The 19,722-nt window shown below is 28.6% G+C and overlaps 2 protein-coding genes across 3 annotated transcripts; both read right to left on the reverse strand.

Moving 5' to 3' along the window:
• Positions 1-1,018: 1,018 nt before the first annotated feature.
• LOC105761504 (transcription factor HHO5) lies at positions 1,019-1,988 on the reverse strand. The gene is made up of 4 exons (XM_052633952.1): positions 1,775-1,988; positions 1,538-1,671; positions 1,157-1,454; positions 1,019-1,056 (listed from the first exon to the last, which is right to left on the reverse strand). Exons 1-4 carry the CDS (start codon positions 1,986-1,988, stop codon positions 1,019-1,021), a joined length of 684 nt encoding a protein of 227 aa, XP_052489912.1.
• Positions 1,989-10,752: 8,764 nt separating this feature from the next.
• Positions 10,753-12,598, reverse strand: LOC105770575 (transcription factor HHO5). 2 transcript variants are annotated; one of them, XM_012591851.2, is made up of 5 exons: positions 12,268-12,598; positions 11,884-11,972; positions 11,468-11,762; positions 11,246-11,287; positions 10,753-10,985 (listed from the first exon to the last, which is right to left on the reverse strand). In XM_012591851.2, exons 1-4 carry the CDS (start codon positions 12,527-12,529, stop codon positions 11,283-11,285), a joined length of 651 nt encoding a protein of 216 aa, XP_012447305.2. In that variant the 5' UTR covers positions 12,530-12,598; the 3' UTR covers positions 10,753-10,985; positions 11,246-11,282. The 2 variants fall into 2 exon arrangements, with proteins under 2 accessions (XP_012447305.2, XP_012447289.2); XM_012591835.2 differs by having other exon boundaries at positions 11,246-11,322; positions 12,268-12,593.
• Between the last annotated feature and the right edge of the window lie 7,124 nt (positions 12,599-19,722).

Consider the following 19,722-nt stretch of genomic DNA (forward strand, 5'->3'; position numbering starts at 1 on the left):
AATTAATCATAATTTTACGAATTTGTTGTTATAATTATAATTTCATATGTGTCTAATTATAATTATATGAATTACTTGTAATTATAAATTGTATTTTACCCTTCTTTTTTTTTACTTTTTATTTCTTATTTTTTTTGGAACTATATATAATATAATGCATGCATTATTATTAATTAAGCTTAAAAGATTGAATTTAACCTGCAGATGACTTTTTACTTGGTCAATTGTCAATCCCTCAACTTGCATCAAGTCCCTGATTTGCTTAGGAGTAGCCACTGCATGCCCAAAATTTTTTTTAAAAAAAATCAAAATTATTAGGCCTGGTGGTGGAAATTTTAAATTTTATAACCCATGTTGAGATTTTGTCATGTGTCCTAAAGTTATGTTTAATTTTTTTTTTAAAATAAAGAATTAGGACATGTGACAAATTCTCGATCCCAATTGTAAAGCTAAAATTTTCTATACCACCAGTGTATTGAATAATTACACACAATGGCAGAGTCAGAATTTTTTTTTTGGGCGGAATAAATTATATATTTTTACGATAGTAAAAATGTAATTTCATCATTTTAATAGTCTATATCTTTATAAATTTTAAAGAACTAAATCAAATTTTATCATTTTAGGACAAATTGTAATTTTACTATTACTAATTTATAAATTATAAAGAACCTAAATGAAAAAATTTTCATTTTAAGAGAAATGGACACCTATTAACCCCTAACTCCACCACTGATGACACAAATTGTTATATATATATATATATATATATATATATATATATATTTTAAACCACTTAATCAAAGGAAAAAAAACAATGAAACCCATGCATCCATGCACAAACTAATCAAAGTTATGCAAAACCCTAACCCTATAATTCAAATATAAAAATTCTTTAATAATCAAATATATTTATATCTCACTTAAAATTTTTAAATTTTCAATTGAGTTTATGTCGTGAATCAATTACACATCAATTCAATCAAAAAATAATAAAAAATATTTTTTTCAAGATAAATCATAACATTGTAAGGATATTTATAGTAAAATTCAAACCTGCAATAGTAAACCAAAGGTTCATTTAATTATTATATAAATTTTTAATAAACATAATTTTTTTACTTGTATATATATCTGTGATGTTTTAAGTTCTGACCTTCATTGCCTCCAAGCATATTCAAAGCCTCCACAAACCTTGAATGAAGCTCAGAAGACCAACACCTCCTATTGTTCTTCCAAATGGGTTGTGTCAATGGCTTTAGGTGATGGTGGTGGTGATGATGATGATCATAATTACAATAAAAAGTTTCATCATTTCTCCATGAATATTCGTCAATGGCTGCCACTTCCTTTTCTTTTCCACTACTGCTTGATGCTCCAACACAATTCCATGTACTATTTTCCTTGTATGCCATCATTAACCCTTCCATGTTGTTTCCCTTCTCGTTGCATGGCTGCACAGAGTCTCATACATACATACATACATACATTCATACATACATACATACATTGAAAGCTAAATTCTTTTATCTATTACCTGAGAATTTCCATAGTGTTCTTCTGTAGCACTGCATGTACTAATAATTTTCTGGGTTTCCCTTTCTCCTTCTTTCTCGTTATTTTTCAGATTATTCTTTATGTTTGTGAATTCCACCTTCAATGTTTCGATTGCTATACATTTCAAAAAAAAATCATGTAATCATGACATAGAAGAAAACAATATATCTTTTAATTAATAATTAATAATTAAACATGAATTATAGATTATACTTACCCTCCATTAGAAGAAGAGTGCATTGAGGAAGAAGATGTTTTAAAGGCTGAACCCTAGCTAACTCTTCTTCAAGCTTGCCAATATAATCACTCAACACAGATAACTTATAATATTGACTATCAATTTTTGATAAATCTAAGAACAAGCTGCTTAAAGATTTAGGCACATATAATGGCTTAAGACTCAAGCTAAGCTCCACAGAGTTTGGATTCATTGCTGGAAACTATATGTTGTAAAACATGTATGTATATATATATTTGTGAAAACCTTGGGTTAATCCTAAAGAACATATATAGGCGAAATATCCGGATTCTTTCTCTGTTTTATTTTGACAGCCAATTAGAAAAATATCTGGTTCTAGAAAGCAGTAAAGTGAAAGGTTCTTTTTCCTTTCGGTAAATTACACTACCCAGTAAATTTCTTTTTAGTTTTAAGCTATCAAAATTACAAAATATCACTTAATTATTCAACTTTTTTCTTTTTGGTCACTAGTTGTTTTGAAAAAAATGGTATAATAGCAATCTTTATTCTGAAAAATTAACCATCAACATTTATACATTGTGTAATTTGATTTTTTTATAGTTTTGATTTTCTTTGTGACATTGAGAGTTAATTTTAAGAAAATGAGAAAATATGAAAATTATTATCTTGACCTTTTAGGCGTTTTCATTTTGGTATATATTCAATCAAATTTAACTAATAATTTTTTTGTATCTTTTTAAGTGTAAGGGTCATAAAGAAAAGTAAAACTAAAAACAAAATTTAAATTACGCAATGTGTAAATATGGTTGATGAAACCCGGTTTGGTGTGGACTACCCCTATGGGCCACATGGTCATGTAATTGTAGACTCTATGAATTTATGAAGTTGCTAAATGGCTTTTTCTTTCCAAAAAATGTTGAGGGGTAAACTTTTTAGAATAAAAACGTAATTGATATAATGTTTAAATGTTGAAGGTTAAAATTGTTATAATTTTAAATTTAAAAACTGTTCTATCATCTTTTAATTAGTCATTTAAAAGTTGATGACAAAAAAATAAAATTGAATAGTTAAGTGACTATTTTATAATTTTCATAATTGAATAATAAAAATAAACCTATCAATAATTGAGTGACTACCGATGTAAGTTATGACAAGATTACAACCATTAATATTTTGGGTGTAAATATTATTTTAAAATTTAGTAAAATTTTGAAAGTGATTAAATAAGTCGAATCGCGATTGATTTAATTTTAAAATTTTGAAAAAGAAAATTATATAAATATTTTAAAATTTCTGAAAAAACAAAATAAGAATTTCCAAAACATCAAAAGAATCTTAAAATATATAAATAGGTACATGTAAAATAGAATAGTTTGCTGGCCAGACTGTATCTTGACTTTTTATGTTCCCTATGCCAGCTTGATTTGGTGGTCCAATTTATGAAAATAATTTATATTAGGATAATTTTAAAGTTTTATGGATTTTAGGTTTTAATAAAGTAGTGTTGCATTTTCGATTTTTAAATATATATATATAAGATATTATATATTTATTTTAAATAAAATTAAATTCTAAACATAATGTTTTTATAGGATAATATGATATTAAAATAAATTAATTGAAAATATTCTTTGATAAGTATTATCATTTTCATACTTTTTGGTAAAAGAATTATCAGATTTTTTTTATTTGAATGATCTAACATGTGTAAAAATTAAATAATTGCAAATACTAATTTTTTCAATTGATTTATACTACTTTATCAAACAAGATCTTAATCTAAGAATTTCTTTTAGACTATTCACAATTCTTTAATTTCTAATATGGAAGATTTTAGGTGCGAACTGAACAAACACCTAATTGAGAATATACTTATCTAAATTTAATTGACATTGTTAGGGGAGAGCAATTTCCGGTTAAAACCGACTAAATTGGGCGATTATTTCAATTATGGATTCGATTTTATTGATTATTTTAGTCAGTTGTCAATTTTTGAAATTTCAAACTCACCCAACAAAAAAGATAGATGTAATTAAAAAAAAGCCTAATGCTGTAGCATAACCATTATTATTGTTGTTGCAATATCTTGAAAAACATATGTTGAAACACTTTTATACAAAACTACTCAAAGCTGATTGGGATTCCACACAATTCAATAAATTCAAGTTGGTCCCTAAAAGATAAGTATATCCAAATCTAATAATCTTACAAATTCCATGCAAAAGGTGATGAGAAAATAACAGGGTTGTCACAATTCTTTTCGTGAGGACTACAAATTTGCTTTACAATGTTGAGAGTAGTGATAGTGACACTCTTAATTTTTTTTTAAAATTTTTTATATACACTCTTAAATTTTTTTTAAAAAAATTTTAAATTAATAAAAGTAAAATTGTATTTTGTCCCCCTTAAAATTATAAAAATTTGATTTAATCCTTTAAAATTTATAAAGATATAGACTATAAAAAATTAAAATTTCATTTAGCCTCCCCTAAAAATTTGTTCTAGCTTCGTCCCTGAGGGTCCATTTTATCACTAATTTTAGAAAAAGAACGATGACAAACAAATGGTTAACTTTTCTATTATTCTCTGTATTATGTGTAAGTTTTGGATTTAGTTCATGCATTTTAATTTAGTCATCTTTAGTTCTTCTATTTTTCGATTTTTAAAATTTCAGTTTTGGCCAAATGATACTTATTAAATTTATTGAGTTATGTTATTTTCAAAATCTTATGTAGCAAACATATTATCAATCTAGGAACAAATCTGAGGGAGGCAAGCAAGGGTCTTGCCCCCTGCCCTTCAAATGAAAAAATTGCTATTTAAGTCTCCTATAAAATGAAATTAAAAATTAATTTATGATAAAATTACAGTTTGGTCCCAAAAAATGAAGAAAATTATGCTTAATCCCTTGAAAAATGATGACATCATAAGCTAATACATTATAAAATTATGTTTTGATATCTCAAAATTGATTATTCAATTTCGCCCTCCTAAAAAGTTTTAGATTCACCCACGTGTGTAACATCATGTTAGCTTTCTACTTCCATATATTACTTAGAAAAAAACCAGTCAATGAAAATTAAAAATATAGGAATTGAAAGTAACCAATTTCAAAATTGTATGACTAAAATGATTATTTTAAATAAAAATTGAATTGATCTATTTAATAGTAGAAGGACTAATTTAATAAATTTACCATAAATCAATAAAAACAATATATTTAGAAAAATAAATTGACGGTTCACATATTCGAAGCTTTTACATAGATATATATATATATATATCCTAAAAGAATATATGATGTCAGTTCATGCACAATCTCCAACAGAAATTCCTGTGGAAGAGGGACACCATAATTTAACTTGACGTGGAAGTTCTCAAGTTGCTGGATTAATATGTATTTAAAAACAAAGTTTAGGATTAATTTGAAAAAGTTTATTAGATTTAAGGATTAAATGTTGCTTCATTTCAAACCTTATTTTATTATTTCATTTTTATTATATATGGCATTTAATGGTAAAAGTATAGTAGAAGTCATCAAATTCCAAATTGCATTTTAATTTCTTTATTTGAAAAATGAATAAATTAATTTTGTACGTTACAAAAAGTAAATAAAATTATGCTGTCAAATATTTTATTTTTTATGTTTTATATATAAGACATATTAATGGATTTAATCCTCAACCTCAAATTTATTTCATTGGATACCTTTCAAAGTTCCTTTCTAGGGAAAATGCTTAATACACACAAAGCATAATGATAAGTATAGCTTTTGACATTTAGTCTTAATTCTTTATTTTTGAATCACTTTAATTCTCAACTTTCAAAATTTAGTTACATTGTTTTTCTTTGAATGGAAAAGGTGATTAGACTGTTAAAATTTTAATAGTAGTGGCATGGTAACTTGTGACAATTCTATTTAATAAAAAATTCAAAAGTACTTAAAATTGTTGTAAATTTTAAAAAATTCATAATTTCTTTTCAAAAAATCTTCCACATCAACAATAACTGCTACGTGAGGTTGCTACGTTAGTGTTGCTAAAATTTTAAAAATTAAAATAAACTTTTCCAATAAAAATAATTTGACTAAAATTTGAAGATCGAGAGTCAAAATGATAAAAAGAATATGGCGAAAAGTAAAAAAAGAAGAAGAAGTAATCAAGTTTGGGATACAAAAAATTGGAAGACCAAAGTGAAAAAAATGATTAAATTTAAATCTAAAAATCTAAAAGTGGAAAGATTCAAAGGTGGTTTCCTTTTAGGACATTGAGACGTAGGTGCAACATGTCAGATTTTGATCGACTAATCTATTAACATCCAGCTAAAAAGATGACAGAAGGATTCCAAGGGCCTTCCAACCCTTTAATTTTTAATTTGATTAAAATATGTCATTTTAATTTATATATTTTTATTTTTAAGAATTAATCCATATATTTTTTTAGATTTTAAATTTTAGGTCTAACAGTTAACATTGTTTATTTTGTTAAATTTGACAATATCATTTTTTAATTATATTATTACCAAATGAGTATTTTTTATTATTTCAAAATGTTACACTATAAGAAGAAAGATAATAGTGTTGACAATTTGACTTGAATTTTGAAATCTAAAAATAGGAGACTAAATTCTAATTTTGAGAAAAGTGGCACATTTTAACATTTTTATTTTATTTTATTTTGATTAATTCTAAACTATACACAATCAATTATTATAAATATTAATTAATCAAAATAAATCTAAAGAAAATTACACAAAATGTAGGATTCAAATTTAAGATCTCGAAATTTTCACAACTTCAATTTTATCCTTGACCTAAGCAAGGGTGAAGAGAGGAGGTAAGCAGGGGCCTTGGTCTCCCCAAAATTGAAATTTTTTGTTTTAAATTTTTTAAAATTATAAATTATTACATGGTAAATTTATAACTTGACCTCAAAAAATAATAAAATTTTGATTTAATCATTTTAAAAATTGTAAAAATATAAATCAATATAATGATAGAATTATATGTTGATTCTCATAAGAATATATAAGGTAATGCCGTACCTTCAAAAATTTCTTTCTCCTCTTTCCTCACTGGAGGTAAGATATGAGGACAAGGCCTTGATAATGGAATAAAGATAGGCGAAGAGATGGACCAGCAGTTCATGTCTAATAATATAAATCAATACAATGATAGAATTATATGTTGATTCTCATAAGAATATATAAGGTGATGTCAGACCTTCCAAAATTTCTCTTTCCTCTTTCTTTAAGACATGAGGACAAAGCCTTGATAATGGAATAAAGATAGGCAACAAGATGGACCAAGAGTTCATGTCTAATAATTATCTAGGATTTATTGCAGGCACCAATATTCTTCAAAAAGTTTTAAAAAAGAAAACCTAGCCAAATGTAATCTACTCCTTTTTCTTTTAAAATATCAATCTCATAGTCCAGCTGAGTCATCATATATTGGTGATTGTGATTTTATATGCTTGATTTTGATCGCATATATTAGTGATTTGTGATATAGACCACATATATGCTTGATTTTGATAGCATATTTTGATCACATATATTGGTGATTGTGATATGGATCACATATGTGCTTGACTTTGATAGCATATTTTAGATCACATATATGTTTGACTTTGATTTAATTCACCAATCATCTCATTAATACAAAATCATCATTTAAGTTGTATACAACTAGTATTTGTATTTTATTCCCAAAATTTTAAGTTAATTCACAAATTGATTGAGTTTTAGTTCAATGGGTATTGTTATTGTAATAATTGTAAGAACGTGAGTTCAAACAAACTCAAACATATATTATTCTTGATTTAAGATTCCAAAGAATTTTTAGTAGCATTAAGAATTGTATTAAAAGATGAGTTAATTGCATTAAACACCTCCAAATTATGATCTTCATTCTAAATTAGTTCCCCAATTTTAAGATGATCTAATTACATCCCTAAACTATCAATGTTAAATCAATAAGGTCCTTCCATTATTGAAACAGTTAATTTTAACCACTAAATGACATGTAAAATTTTATGTGACACAATTTAAAATGAAAATTTTAAAGAAAAGTAAAATGTTATCGCATAATTTTAAAACTAAAACTAAAAATAAAGTAAAATTGAAAAAGAGAAAGTGAATGATAGTTTTTATAAAAGTTTAAAAATTTCAAAACCAAGATTTTACAATATTTATTTTACTTTAAAATTTTGATTTTAAATTATGTCACATAAGATTTGATGTCTCATTTAATAATTAAATTAATGATTTTACAATGGCGAATAAACACTTACCCTTGCAAAAACAGTAGCTAACAACAATCAATTCCCTAGAGAATTTTGTAATTCACACTCCTCACCTAACCGGAATCACAAAATAACCATTAGTCCCCAACAACAAAATGATAGAAAACATTCAAAACTAAACCTACGACGACTTACGAATCATACCTCAAAACACTTACCACGCATGGTCAACACGAATTAAATGAGCAAAGAGACGCCTAAATCAACAATAACAAGAAAAATAAAAAGAAAAACCAAATATAGAAATAGATCAAAACAGGGAGGCAATAGAAGAAAAGAGATTAGCAAAATGAGCAAAAGGAAAATAACAGAAAGAAAAAACAAAAACGTGAATAGAAAAAGAAGTGGCGTGAGAAAAAAGTGGGAGAGATTTTTGGGACAATTTCAACAATACAATCTCACTAAATCCTACTAACTAACCACCCATCAGATTTCAGAATTCAAACTCAACCCAAACACTACCATATGGGCGGCACCATACAAAGAATTGAACACAAAACCTCAAGGTAACTTGGAGCCTTATCACTGAACCAATAAGCTCGTTCTTATCATCAGTTGAGCACAAATTATATATAAGCTATAAGTTCAAAGATAGGGATTGGGGCAAAATTAACAAAAATTCAAGGGAAAAGATTCAAACCCAGAACCTCACATGCACAAAAAACACACTTAATTAGGGAATTAGGGATTTAGTGATTTGATGCCATATGGTTTTGTGGCTAATTTAGGGATTTAAGGATCCCACACGGGCGTGTGTGACCCTCACACAGCCGTGTCTGTTTTGCACTATATTTTAGTACAAACGGACAGAGAGTTACACGACCGGATCACAAGACCATGTCCCTTGATCACACGGGCGTGTGCTTCCTTCCACATAGGCGTGTCCTTCTACATGGGCATGTTGACCTCCACAAGGCCTAGGCATTTCCACACGGCCGGAGCACACGGCCGTGTGACCCGACCTTGCCAAATTTTGTTCTGTGTCAAATTAAAGTTTGATTGTTACTTGAGGTTATTATGCAATTAATTCTGAATCTGGGTAACTGAATGTATGCATTTTTGGTTCTGAGTGATTGGTGTGTGAGTAGTTGTGTGTGGTGCACATTCTGTGACTGCACGAGAATTCTGTAATTGGTTGACTAGAAGTGAGTTTCTGTGTCTGAATGATTGTCTAGAATTTTTGTATTTTGATTCTGTATGTCTATCTACATACATGCATTTGCATAAAAATTTTAGGGTTTTAGTTATAAAGAGAAAGAAGATTGTTCTGATCTGGTAGTTAAACTACAACCTACCTGTACAACAGTTTACCACATTGTACCGCATATACGTCAGCTTTGCTATGTATTATTATCTGATCTCACAGTTAAATTGTAACATGTCTATACATCAATTTACCGCAATGCACTATAGGACATATACGTCAGCTTTGCTGTGTATTATTATCTGAGTGACTTAGTCCACATACATTGTGTGTAGGGCTGGATGGGCCTTTCGAGGTCCTACGTGGTGTGTTTGGATGGATGAGCTTAAACAGCTCTTATGGGGTGTGATTGGGGGACGGAATGGTGTTTTGGTTGGATGGGTGGGTTTTGATATTTGATTGCATTCATACGCATCTGGATGTGAGTTCCTTGTCTGTAATCTGTCAGTTCGTTGTAAACGTTATGACTAGTCTTGTGTGCATTTTGGTGTTAGTGTCATAACAATTCGAATTGTGATGATTAGTGTTTCTATATTAACCATTGACGGGTTTAACTGTTAGGTATTCTGTGTGTGATTTTGTGTGCTTAACTGTTACGTTTATTTGGATTTTTTTCTACAAGTTCGTTTTTTATCACCTTTTGAATTCACACTGAGCTCTTGAAGCTCACCCCATTTAGTGTTTTCCCCTTTCAGGTACATTTACGTGTTCTGAAACTGGACTCGGTATGCGAAAGTCTCGGAAGCGTCACTTTTTTTTGTTAAACTGGTTAATAAAGTGTTTTCTGTAAATTTGATTTTATGCAAACGATTTTGGACTGTAAGTTTTGTTATTAATAATGTAATGTTTTTCGGGTTGTTAAACTAAAATTTCCCACGATCACTTCGGTGATTAGTGTGACTTTCAAAATTCAGTCTAAACTTCTAGGCCGGGTTTTGGGGTGTTACATACAGACACATATTTATATAAGACTTTGCTGATAAATTTATCATCTAACCTTTACTCCTTTTGTTATTTTATCTCTAATCTTTTTGAATTATTTCGACCTTCAACCTCCAAATTTTTAACGACATTGACATAAAATTTCATGTGGCAATTCACGCATGTCAATGCGGACATGAATAATTTAAAAAAAAAAACACTCTTTAACATTCTTTTATATTTTCTATAATTTATTTGAGATATACATGCGGACTATCATGTGAACTCAAAGGCGAATCTAGGGGTGATAGCATGGGCCCTAGCCCCCCTAAAATGGAAAATTGCTACTTAGGCCCTCTAATTTTTTTAAAATTTTAAATTAGTAAAGGTAAAATTGTACTTTGACCTCCCCTAAAATTATAAAAATTTAATTTAATCCTTTAAAAATTATAAAGATATAGACTATAAAAACTTAAAATTTCATTCGCCCACCTAAAAAATTGTTCTAGCTTCACCCCGTGTGAACTATCACATTAGTGTCGTTAGGATTTTAACCGTTCAAACAATTTTGTTTTCCTAGAAAACAATTTCGCTAAATTATAAAAATTAAGCACAAAAATGATAAAAAAAAATAATTAAGATCAAAGGTAAATATTAAAAGACTAAATTTGTGTAACTATTTAAAAATTCCAAGAGCCCATTACAGGAAAGGAAAGGTCCTGAATATCAGCATTGCAACATAGCCCTCCTTGTTTGCTTCCTATACCAATCGAACCTTACCATAATGAAGTCTGTATTTCTGTAATTACATATTTAAAAAGATTATCATATGCTCTATGGCATTTTTTTTTTACATCTTAATTTGTAGAATAATCTTGTGCATACATAAAACAAACATTATTTTCAGCAAAAATTAGTAGCAAATAAATGCCACTACTTTTTTTAGGGTAAATAAATGACACTACTTAGTTCTTTGAAAATTGTATTTCTTATTTTTACACCTAACATATAATAATAACGCATGCATTTTTAATTAAGCATAAAAAGATGGATTATAACCTGCAAATGACTTTTTACTTGCTCAATTGTCAGCCCCTCAACCTGCATCAAATTTTTGATTTGCTTAGGAGTAGCCACTGCATGTACCAAAATCCAAAAGAAAAAAAACAATTAAAATAATGAAACCAATGCATCCATGCACAAAACTCTAACCCGGTAAATCAAATATGAAGTATTTAACCATCAATTTATTAGTATATTTGTGATGTTTTAAGTTCTGACCTTCAATGCCTCCAAGCATATTCAAAGCCTCCACAAATCTTGAATGAAGCTCAGAAGACCAACATCTCCTATTGTTCTTCCAAATGGGTTGTGTCAATGGTTTTGGGTGATGATGATGATCATAATTATTAAGATACATGAAACCTTGGTTATCATTTCTCCATGAATATTCATCAATGGCTGCCACCTCCTTTCCTTTTCCATCACTGCTTGATTCTCCAACACTATTCCATGTACTATTCTCCTTGCATCCCAACATTAACCTTTCCATGTTGTTTCCCTTCTCTTTGCATGACTGCACAGAATCTCATATATACATAGAGAGAGAGACATAAGATTTATTCAACAAATTTAACTAATATACATATATATATATATATGTACGTCTATTGGAAGCTAAAATCTTTATCTTTTACCTGGAAATTTGCATAACATTCTTCCTGGATTTCCCTTTGTTCTTTCTCATTGTTTATGTTTAGAAGCTCATGCTTTAATGTTTCAGTTTCTATACATTTCAAAAGATAGAAATAATCAGGAAATAAAAAGCAAATTTGTTCAAGGTATTGTCCCAATTGAAGTTTTGTCTCTCTATTATATTGAGAGTCTTGGTGAGTTCACAGAGTGAGTGTTTCTATGAGCTAGCTCAAGAGATAACATGCTCTCCATCAATGATCTATATACCATAGGTAATAGGGTCGATTAGACCATGTGCCCACACCAGAACAATCAGCAAAATAGGGAGATACAGCAATATATCTTTGAATTAATAATTAAACAAGAAAATATATATGTGGACTTACCCTCCATTAGAAGTAGGGTGCATAGAGGAAGAAGATGTTTTAAAGGCTGAACCCTGGCTAACTCTTCTTCAAGCTTGCAAATATAATCATTCAACACTGATAACTTATAATACTGATTATCGATTTTGGATAAATCTAAGAGCAAGCTGCTTATGGATTTAGGGACATATGATGGCTTAAGACTCAAGCTAAGTTCTATAGAGCTTGGATTCATTGTTTTGCACCTGGCTTTTTTGCCGGAAAAAGGAATGAGAAATATCATATATATGTGTGTGTGTGTGTGTGTGTGTGTGTGTGTGTGTAAAAGATGAGTATTAAATTCTGGGTTTAATCCAAGAAGATAACTTTGATTACAAAAGAAATATTCCAGTTCATTATTCTGTTTGATTTTGACAGCCAATTTCAAAAAATATCTGGTTCTCTAAAGCAGTATAAAGCCGAATGACTTCTTTGTTTCTAAAGATGAAGTAGATAAAGTATAAGCCTGTCGTGAAGACGTATTTATCGGTTTAGATGGTAGCGGATTCGGTTTCATGCGGGTATGCTAGGAAATTATTCGAGTTTAATTTGAATTTTTTTTTTAATTCCATTAAGTAATTATCAAGCTGAGCATGAATAATTTGAGCTATCGGTCAAGTTGAGTTTGAGCTTAGTAACACTTGAATGGTTGCAAGCTTTATCGTGCTTTTCATATTTTTTATATTATTATATTTTGCCATTATAAATATGATTAACCCTAAGCTTTTGAATTTAATAACTTTTCTCAATTTTGGTCCATAATGATGTATCACTTTGATATTGTCGCATCATTATCTAAAAAATTAGGAGATAACATGGCACAATACTAGAGTGCCACATAATTTAATAGATCAAATTTGAGAAAACTTATCAAGTTTAAAGATTACATATTGCCTTATCTCAAGCTAAATGTGAATCCATAAATTTTTATTAGGAGTCGGGATTTAATTATACATTTTTATAGATTAAAATATAAGTTTATATGTATTGATTTATAATTCATATTTGTTAAAGAACTAAACAGATTTTTTATTTTTATTTTAGAGGGGTTAAAGTATAATTTCACTATATATTAATTTATAATTTCTTTATTATTACCAATTAAATTAATTTTTTAATTTTAAAAGATTAAAGTGTAATTTTATTATATATTAATTTATAATTTTTTATATTAAAATTTTTTGAGTAATAACGTCCTGCTTACTCCTTATGATCGTCTCTACTAAATGTGGCTTCAACTTAACTAATTTTTTGAAAAACTCGAAATAATGTATAATATTAGAAAATTCTAAAAGATTCCTAATGATTTTTAGTAAAAAAAACACTATATTCTTCCTATTCGTTTTAGATTCATTTTGGTTACTTTTAGAAATATATTTTTGAGACTTTTATAATTTTATTTTAAACTTTGAGAACTTTTATTATATTATTTTTCTCGGCCACTCATAAAATATGAGAAAGGAAGAGTACAAAATTGCAGTACACAAATGCCCCAAATGTATTATTATATTCTTTTATAACTTTAAAGTTTTTAGAAGGTTTTAATATTAGAGTTAATTACCACCACATTCATTTTAAATTAGTCTTTAAACTTTAAAATATTTTAATTACATCCTTAAATCATCAAGGTTATATCAATAAAGTCTTTCTATTACTAAAATTATTATTTTAATCTGTTAAATGAGATGCCAAATCTTATGTGGCATAATTTAAAATGAAAAGTTTAAAGAATAGTGAATGTTGTATAAATCTTGGTTTTCAGGTTTTTGAAGCTTTTACAAAACTTCATCTCTTACTCTCTCATTTTTCTCGGTTTTACTTTTAAAAGTCATACAGTAATGTGTTATTGTAACATTCCATACCCAACCTAGACGACAAGACCAAGTTTAGAGAGCCACATCAATTATTTTCCAAACATAACTTCCGAAACTTAGTCCAAAGTCTTTCTAACCAAAATAAAGTTAACAAACATAACACTTAAACGAAGAGTTATCATTTTAGAAAGTCGAGTGTTTTGAAAATACCGAAAACAAACTAATAATTATAAAAGCTGATAATTAGGATGACTGAGCTCCCGAATCACTGACTCAATCAAGTCTGTGGACTACCTGCAGTTTAGGCAACAGACAAAACATATTAGTGTAGCACTAAAGGAAAGATTATATAAGTTCGAACAATTTATGAGTAAATCAGTAAGTTTCCTTATTCAGGATTGGAATCAGACTTAAAGGACAATCCATTAACTTAACAGATCAGAACAGATCAAACAGGTAACTAGTACCTCTTTTTCAGATACACAACATATCAGAATAGATACAATGCCATGTAGAACAGATACAGTGTCCCACCCCCATCCATTACAGACCATATCCGGCTAACCTAACACACCAAATAATGTATTTAATACCCATCCAACCCTACACACCGCATAGTGTCGGTATGACACCTTTCAATTATCGCAGACTAATTGTCAGATCGGATTACAAATATTAATGGTTTAACCACTAACTCAGTACAAAATACTTCCTCATTTACTCAATTCCCACCCAATGCAGATGCAGATTTCAAATGCTAGTTAATATAGAGGCCCATACGACCATTTAGATACAGTTCATACTCGTATAGAATAAATCAATATCATTAACGATTTTCACATGCAATACACATATAGATTTTTAGTACTTAGTCTCAATCACAGAATAACAGTTTCTACAGTTTAATTTAGTTCATACAGTTTAATTCAATTCATACGGACCCCATAGAAAGCCTGCATTCGTTTCAAACGACGCTTGTAGCTTGAGGGAAAAATTCTAAATATTGGTCCACACGCCCGTGTGGTTTCACACGGTCTGAATAACTAGCCCGTGTGGTTCCACACGACCTAACACACGCCCGTGTCGCTTTCCTGTGTGGTCGTAATGCACAAACAGTGAGTTATACAACTTGGACACACGCCCATGTCCTTGGCCCGTGTGAACCCTGCACAAAACATTCACACACATGGTTTGGACACATACCCGTGTCCTCAGTCCGTGTGTCTCTAATTCGTGAACAGTGAGTTACACGGCCTGCCACACGGCCTGACACACGGTCGTGTGGTTCACACGGCCTGCCAGAAGACCGTGCTGTGTGGTATCGAGAGCCATATTTTTCAGCGTCTAAAATTCGAAGAAAATTAGGTTTTCGGTACGCACCTAAAGTAATTTCGAAGTAGGAACGACGTAGAAGACTCCTGAGACCTAAAACGACCATTCAATAACCAATTAAACGATAATTCATAACAAACATTCAAATTAGTATACAACCAATTTTGTCGAAATGTTTCGACACAAAACCCCAATTCAAACAACAATCACCTTGCGCCAACCGCAATTCACGAATCTAAAGCGTTAGGGGACGTTATCCTCGAGTCCCTTTCCTAAAGAACAACAATCGAACTTATAAACAAAGGGTTCGAATGGTTTAAGTAAGAAGTAATTTTTTGTAATAGTGCCAACAATCAACAACAATTTTAGAAATTAAACAATCATACTTATGAAATTAACGGAAACTAACTTACCAAATAACAGTAGCAAATAAGAAATACGATTCTAAGCGACAATAAAGAGGAAAAAGAAAATAAGAGAAGAGGGATAAGAACAAAAAAGAGGAAAAAGGGAAAAAAAAAAGAAAGAAAATGAAAGAGGAAGGAAAGAAGAACGTTTAATTCATGTTTTAAAACTACCGATTAGAATTCTGACAATTAGCAAAAATATTTCCAAACCGCATGCATCGCGACTCGAACAAATAAGGGGACAAATACTTAACCACCAGACTCATTCTTAACATAGATTTACATAGAATTGAGCTTAAGCCAACAAATTCAAGGATAGAGGTTAGTTTAGAATAAAATAGCAAAACTTTTTAAAGATGCAACTCGAACTCCTGACCTTAAACACATAAACAAAGCACATAACCATAAATACAAAGACTTAATTACTACATAATTCCACAATAAAAATTCAAATTTTGGGGCATTACAGTTATAATAAATGTCGATAATGACGGTAGAACGATCGCAAAGCAATAATAAAAGAAAAATAAGAATACACAGATTTTACGTGGAAACCTTTTTGGAAAAAAAACCACAGGCAGAGGAGTAGAAATTCACTAATGTTGAAAAACAAATGATACAATAGGAGTTTCGACTACATCTATTTAAGGGTTAAAGAACTTTGTTTTAATCAAAGCCAAATAGTAGAAGTATAGTTCTATACGGACTCAACTTGAGCGGTATGATCCGTACCACGGGGGTGGAGCCCCCGTACCCCCAGTCACAACCCTTGGCCTCTCGCCCCCACAGATCCCCTTATTTTTTTGCTGTATTTATTTCTTCAACAAGTAACGGGATTCAGGTCACACAAACTCTAACAGTAATGTTTTACTTTTCTTTAAAATTTTAATTTTAAATTATGTTACATCAAAATTTGATATGTCATTTAATGGTTAAATTAATGGTTTTAATAATTGAAGGATATAATTGATATAACATTTATAGTTTAGGATGTGATTAGAAGATTTTAAAGTTCAGAGTCAATTTAAAATGTGGGTCATAACTTAGGGATGCCTAATGCAATTAAATCTTAATAATATATAATTGTGTTGATTTTTAAAAAAATTAAAAATTTAACCAAATGTAGTTAGACATGTGTCATGTATTATTAAAATATTTAATATCATTCACTTATCTTTATTTGCGAATAATATAATGATTAAATTACTGAGACTAAAATAGTTATAGTAGAAAGACATCCTTGAGTATTTATACCAAAAGATAACCACTATGGAGATTTCAAAATTACTTTTTTTTAATGTTCTCAGTCAAATTTTGAGTAAATTACACAAAGCTGACTGAAAATAAAACTGCTATAGAGTTAGAGTTAAATTATATTTTATCCCTTTTATTTAAAAAATAAAAATAAATTAGTTCATGTATGTTAGATCAAAGAGCAAACTGATCTTTTCATTAAAAATTTCATTCATTTTTACTGTTAACTGATGACGTGATTGACGGAGAAAGTATATAAAGACATATGACGTGCCATATGTACCTCATGCTAATGTTTCAATTTGTCGCATTAGCAAATATTTTAAAAAAATCCTAAAAATAAAAAATTCTTTTAATAAAAATTTGAAAATTCGCATCTAAGAATTTGGACAAATTATTGTCTAAGTTCATCCTAGACATGAATTTTCAAATAATTATAAAATTAGTTAAAATTTATTAAGAATTATGAGAAATTATAGATTTTTAAAAATAGTTAAAATTAAAATAAATATTAGAATTGCAAATTAATTATCTTGAGTTACAATTTATTTAAATATTTAATAATTATTATGATGAATTATTATAAATATAGTTTTTTAAATGACAAATAATTAGAAAAATAATGTAAAATTTAATGGAAGCAAAATATTTTGTTTTAAGCAGTTATTTACCTAGCAACCACGACTAAGTGGACCAATTTTAAAAAGTATGTTGCAAATTTGGACAAAAACAATAAACATTTAAGAAAAGGGCATGAAATATAAATATTACTCACCGGAAAATAAAAAAAGTTATAAGTCTATTATTTTAGATTTGTGGGTTGGCCATGGTTATTTTAATTTTGGTCATTTATTTTAAATTAAAATTTAATTTTAAATAATTTATATTAATTTTTATAATTTCAATAATTTTTTATAATTTTAATAAATTTTAAATGATTTTGTAGATATTTAATACTATTTTTTAATTATTTGAAAAATTATGTGTTAGTCCAAATTTATTTGCCTCGTGATTTTCTAAATAATTATTTATTTAATTTTTTTCCTTTTAGGATTTCACAAATTTAATGCAAAAGGTGATGAGGAAATAACATGGCTACAAAGATGCTTGAAATTGTATATTAAAAGTAGTGATATTTATGGCACCAAATGATCGAATGAAATATAAAATGTTTGGGTTTTCTTTTCTTTTGGTCCACCTCTTACTTCATCCCTCTATTCCCTTCACTCTTCCAATTTTGCCACTCTCCCCCTTTTAAAATTCCCATTACAAATTTAAAATATTGAAATTTTTAGTAAAAATATTATGGAGGTCTCTGTATTAGGAGTCGCATTATATTTTTTCCTTTTTTACTAAAAAAATAGATAATTTAATTTTTGTACGTTAGATCAAAGAACAAATTGGTCATTCTGTTAAAAATTTCATCTATTTCTACTATTAAAAACTGGTACATGTATGGCAGTATAAGATATACGTGACATGTCACGTGTCATTGTCTGATTATTCATTCTATTAATCACGCTAGTTTTTGAGAGTGCAAATGGATAGAATTTTTATTAAAAATAATTATTTTTCAATAATAAAAGTAAAATGCAATCTGACTTTTAACATAAGAACCTCTACAAATCATAAATGTGACTTTTTTAAAATTGTGGGTGAGAATAAAAAATTGTCAACCAATATAAATAATATATTTGGAAAAGAAAAGAAAAAGGTAAAAATGACCATTCACAAATTCCAACCCTTTTTACACATCCTCAAAGAATAAGGGGAAACTTAAAAACAAAACAAAAAAAGCTATGATTCCAAAAGAAACATAAAAGTAGGTTTGGGTTATGGGTTGTGGTCACAATCTCCAAAATACATAATCACCAACAAAAAGTTCCATTCGATGAATATCTTTGAAGAGGGGACACCATTCATTCGCATCCACTTTTTATGCCCTTTTTACCTTGGATTTGGTTGATATAGTGAAGAAATCAAAAGCTTTATTTATCACTTTTAACTTTTTAAATATTTTCGTCAAATTTTATTTAAGTCCTTATATTTCGTGTTTTTGATCAATTTAGTCTCTTTATCATAATTCTATCAGGGGACAAGTAAGGACCTTGGCGCCTTGGTTAAATGGGATAATACTAGTCCCTTTTATTTGTAATGCATTTAATTTAAGCTAATTTTAAACATAAATGTCAAAAATTAAAGAGGCATGAGTTCAAATCTTACATTCTATTTTATTATATAAAAATATAAAATAATATATTTTATTTTTGTAAACCGAAGATATTTTCATTTTTCCAACTGAATTAGTTTTAGTTAATCCAACCCATGACCCCAAAAACAAATTATTTTCTTAATTATAATATCAAACATCCAAATCAAGTTTAATCACTTAACTATAAAAGAATGATTGAAAGAGAAATAAAATGATACACACAAATGAAAAGGACAGGAAGAATTTATGCTTAAAATTTAAAAAGAAAAGATTCAAAGGGTGGTTTCCATTAGCAAAAGGACATTTTGGTGCCACGTGTCTACTTTTAATCGGTTAATCAATTTACATCCACTGAAAAGATGAAAAAGAAAAGGATTCCCAACTTCTTTATTATTATTATTATGGATAAGTAACATAG

Source organism: Gossypium raimondii, chromosome 7, assembly GCF_025698545.1.
Source record: "Gossypium raimondii isolate GPD5lz chromosome 7, ASM2569854v1, whole genome shotgun sequence".
Lineage (NCBI taxonomy): Eukaryota > Viridiplantae > Streptophyta > Magnoliopsida > Malvales > Malvaceae > Gossypium > Gossypium raimondii.

Excerpts from the sequence above, each read along its gene's own strand:
- LOC105761504 (XM_052633952.1), bottom strand. The coding sequence starts at position 1,988 with ATGAATCCAAACTCTGTGGAGCTTAGCTTGAGTCTTAAGCCATTATAT. Across the intron at positions 1,455-1,537 it reads AACACTATGGAAATTCTCAG|CCATGCAACGAGAAGGGAAA; the intron begins GTAATAGATAAA and ends GACTCTGTGCAG. Across the intron at positions 1,057-1,156 it reads TATGCTTGGAGGCAATGAAG|GTTTGAATTTTACTATAAAT; the intron begins GTCAGAACTTAA and ends TTACTATTGCAG.
- LOC105770575 (XM_012591835.2), bottom strand. The coding sequence starts at position 12,529 with ATGATATTTCTCATTCCTTTTTCCGGCAAAAAAGCCAGGTGCAAAACA. Across the intron at positions 11,973-12,267 it reads CACCCTACTTCTAATGGAGG|AAACTGAAACATTAAAGCAT; the intron begins GTAAGTCCACAT and ends TGAAATGTATAG. Across the intron at positions 11,323-11,467 it reads TATGCTTGGAGGCATTGAAG|TGGCTACTCCTAAGCAAATC; the intron begins GTCAGAACTTAA and ends TGGTACATGCAG.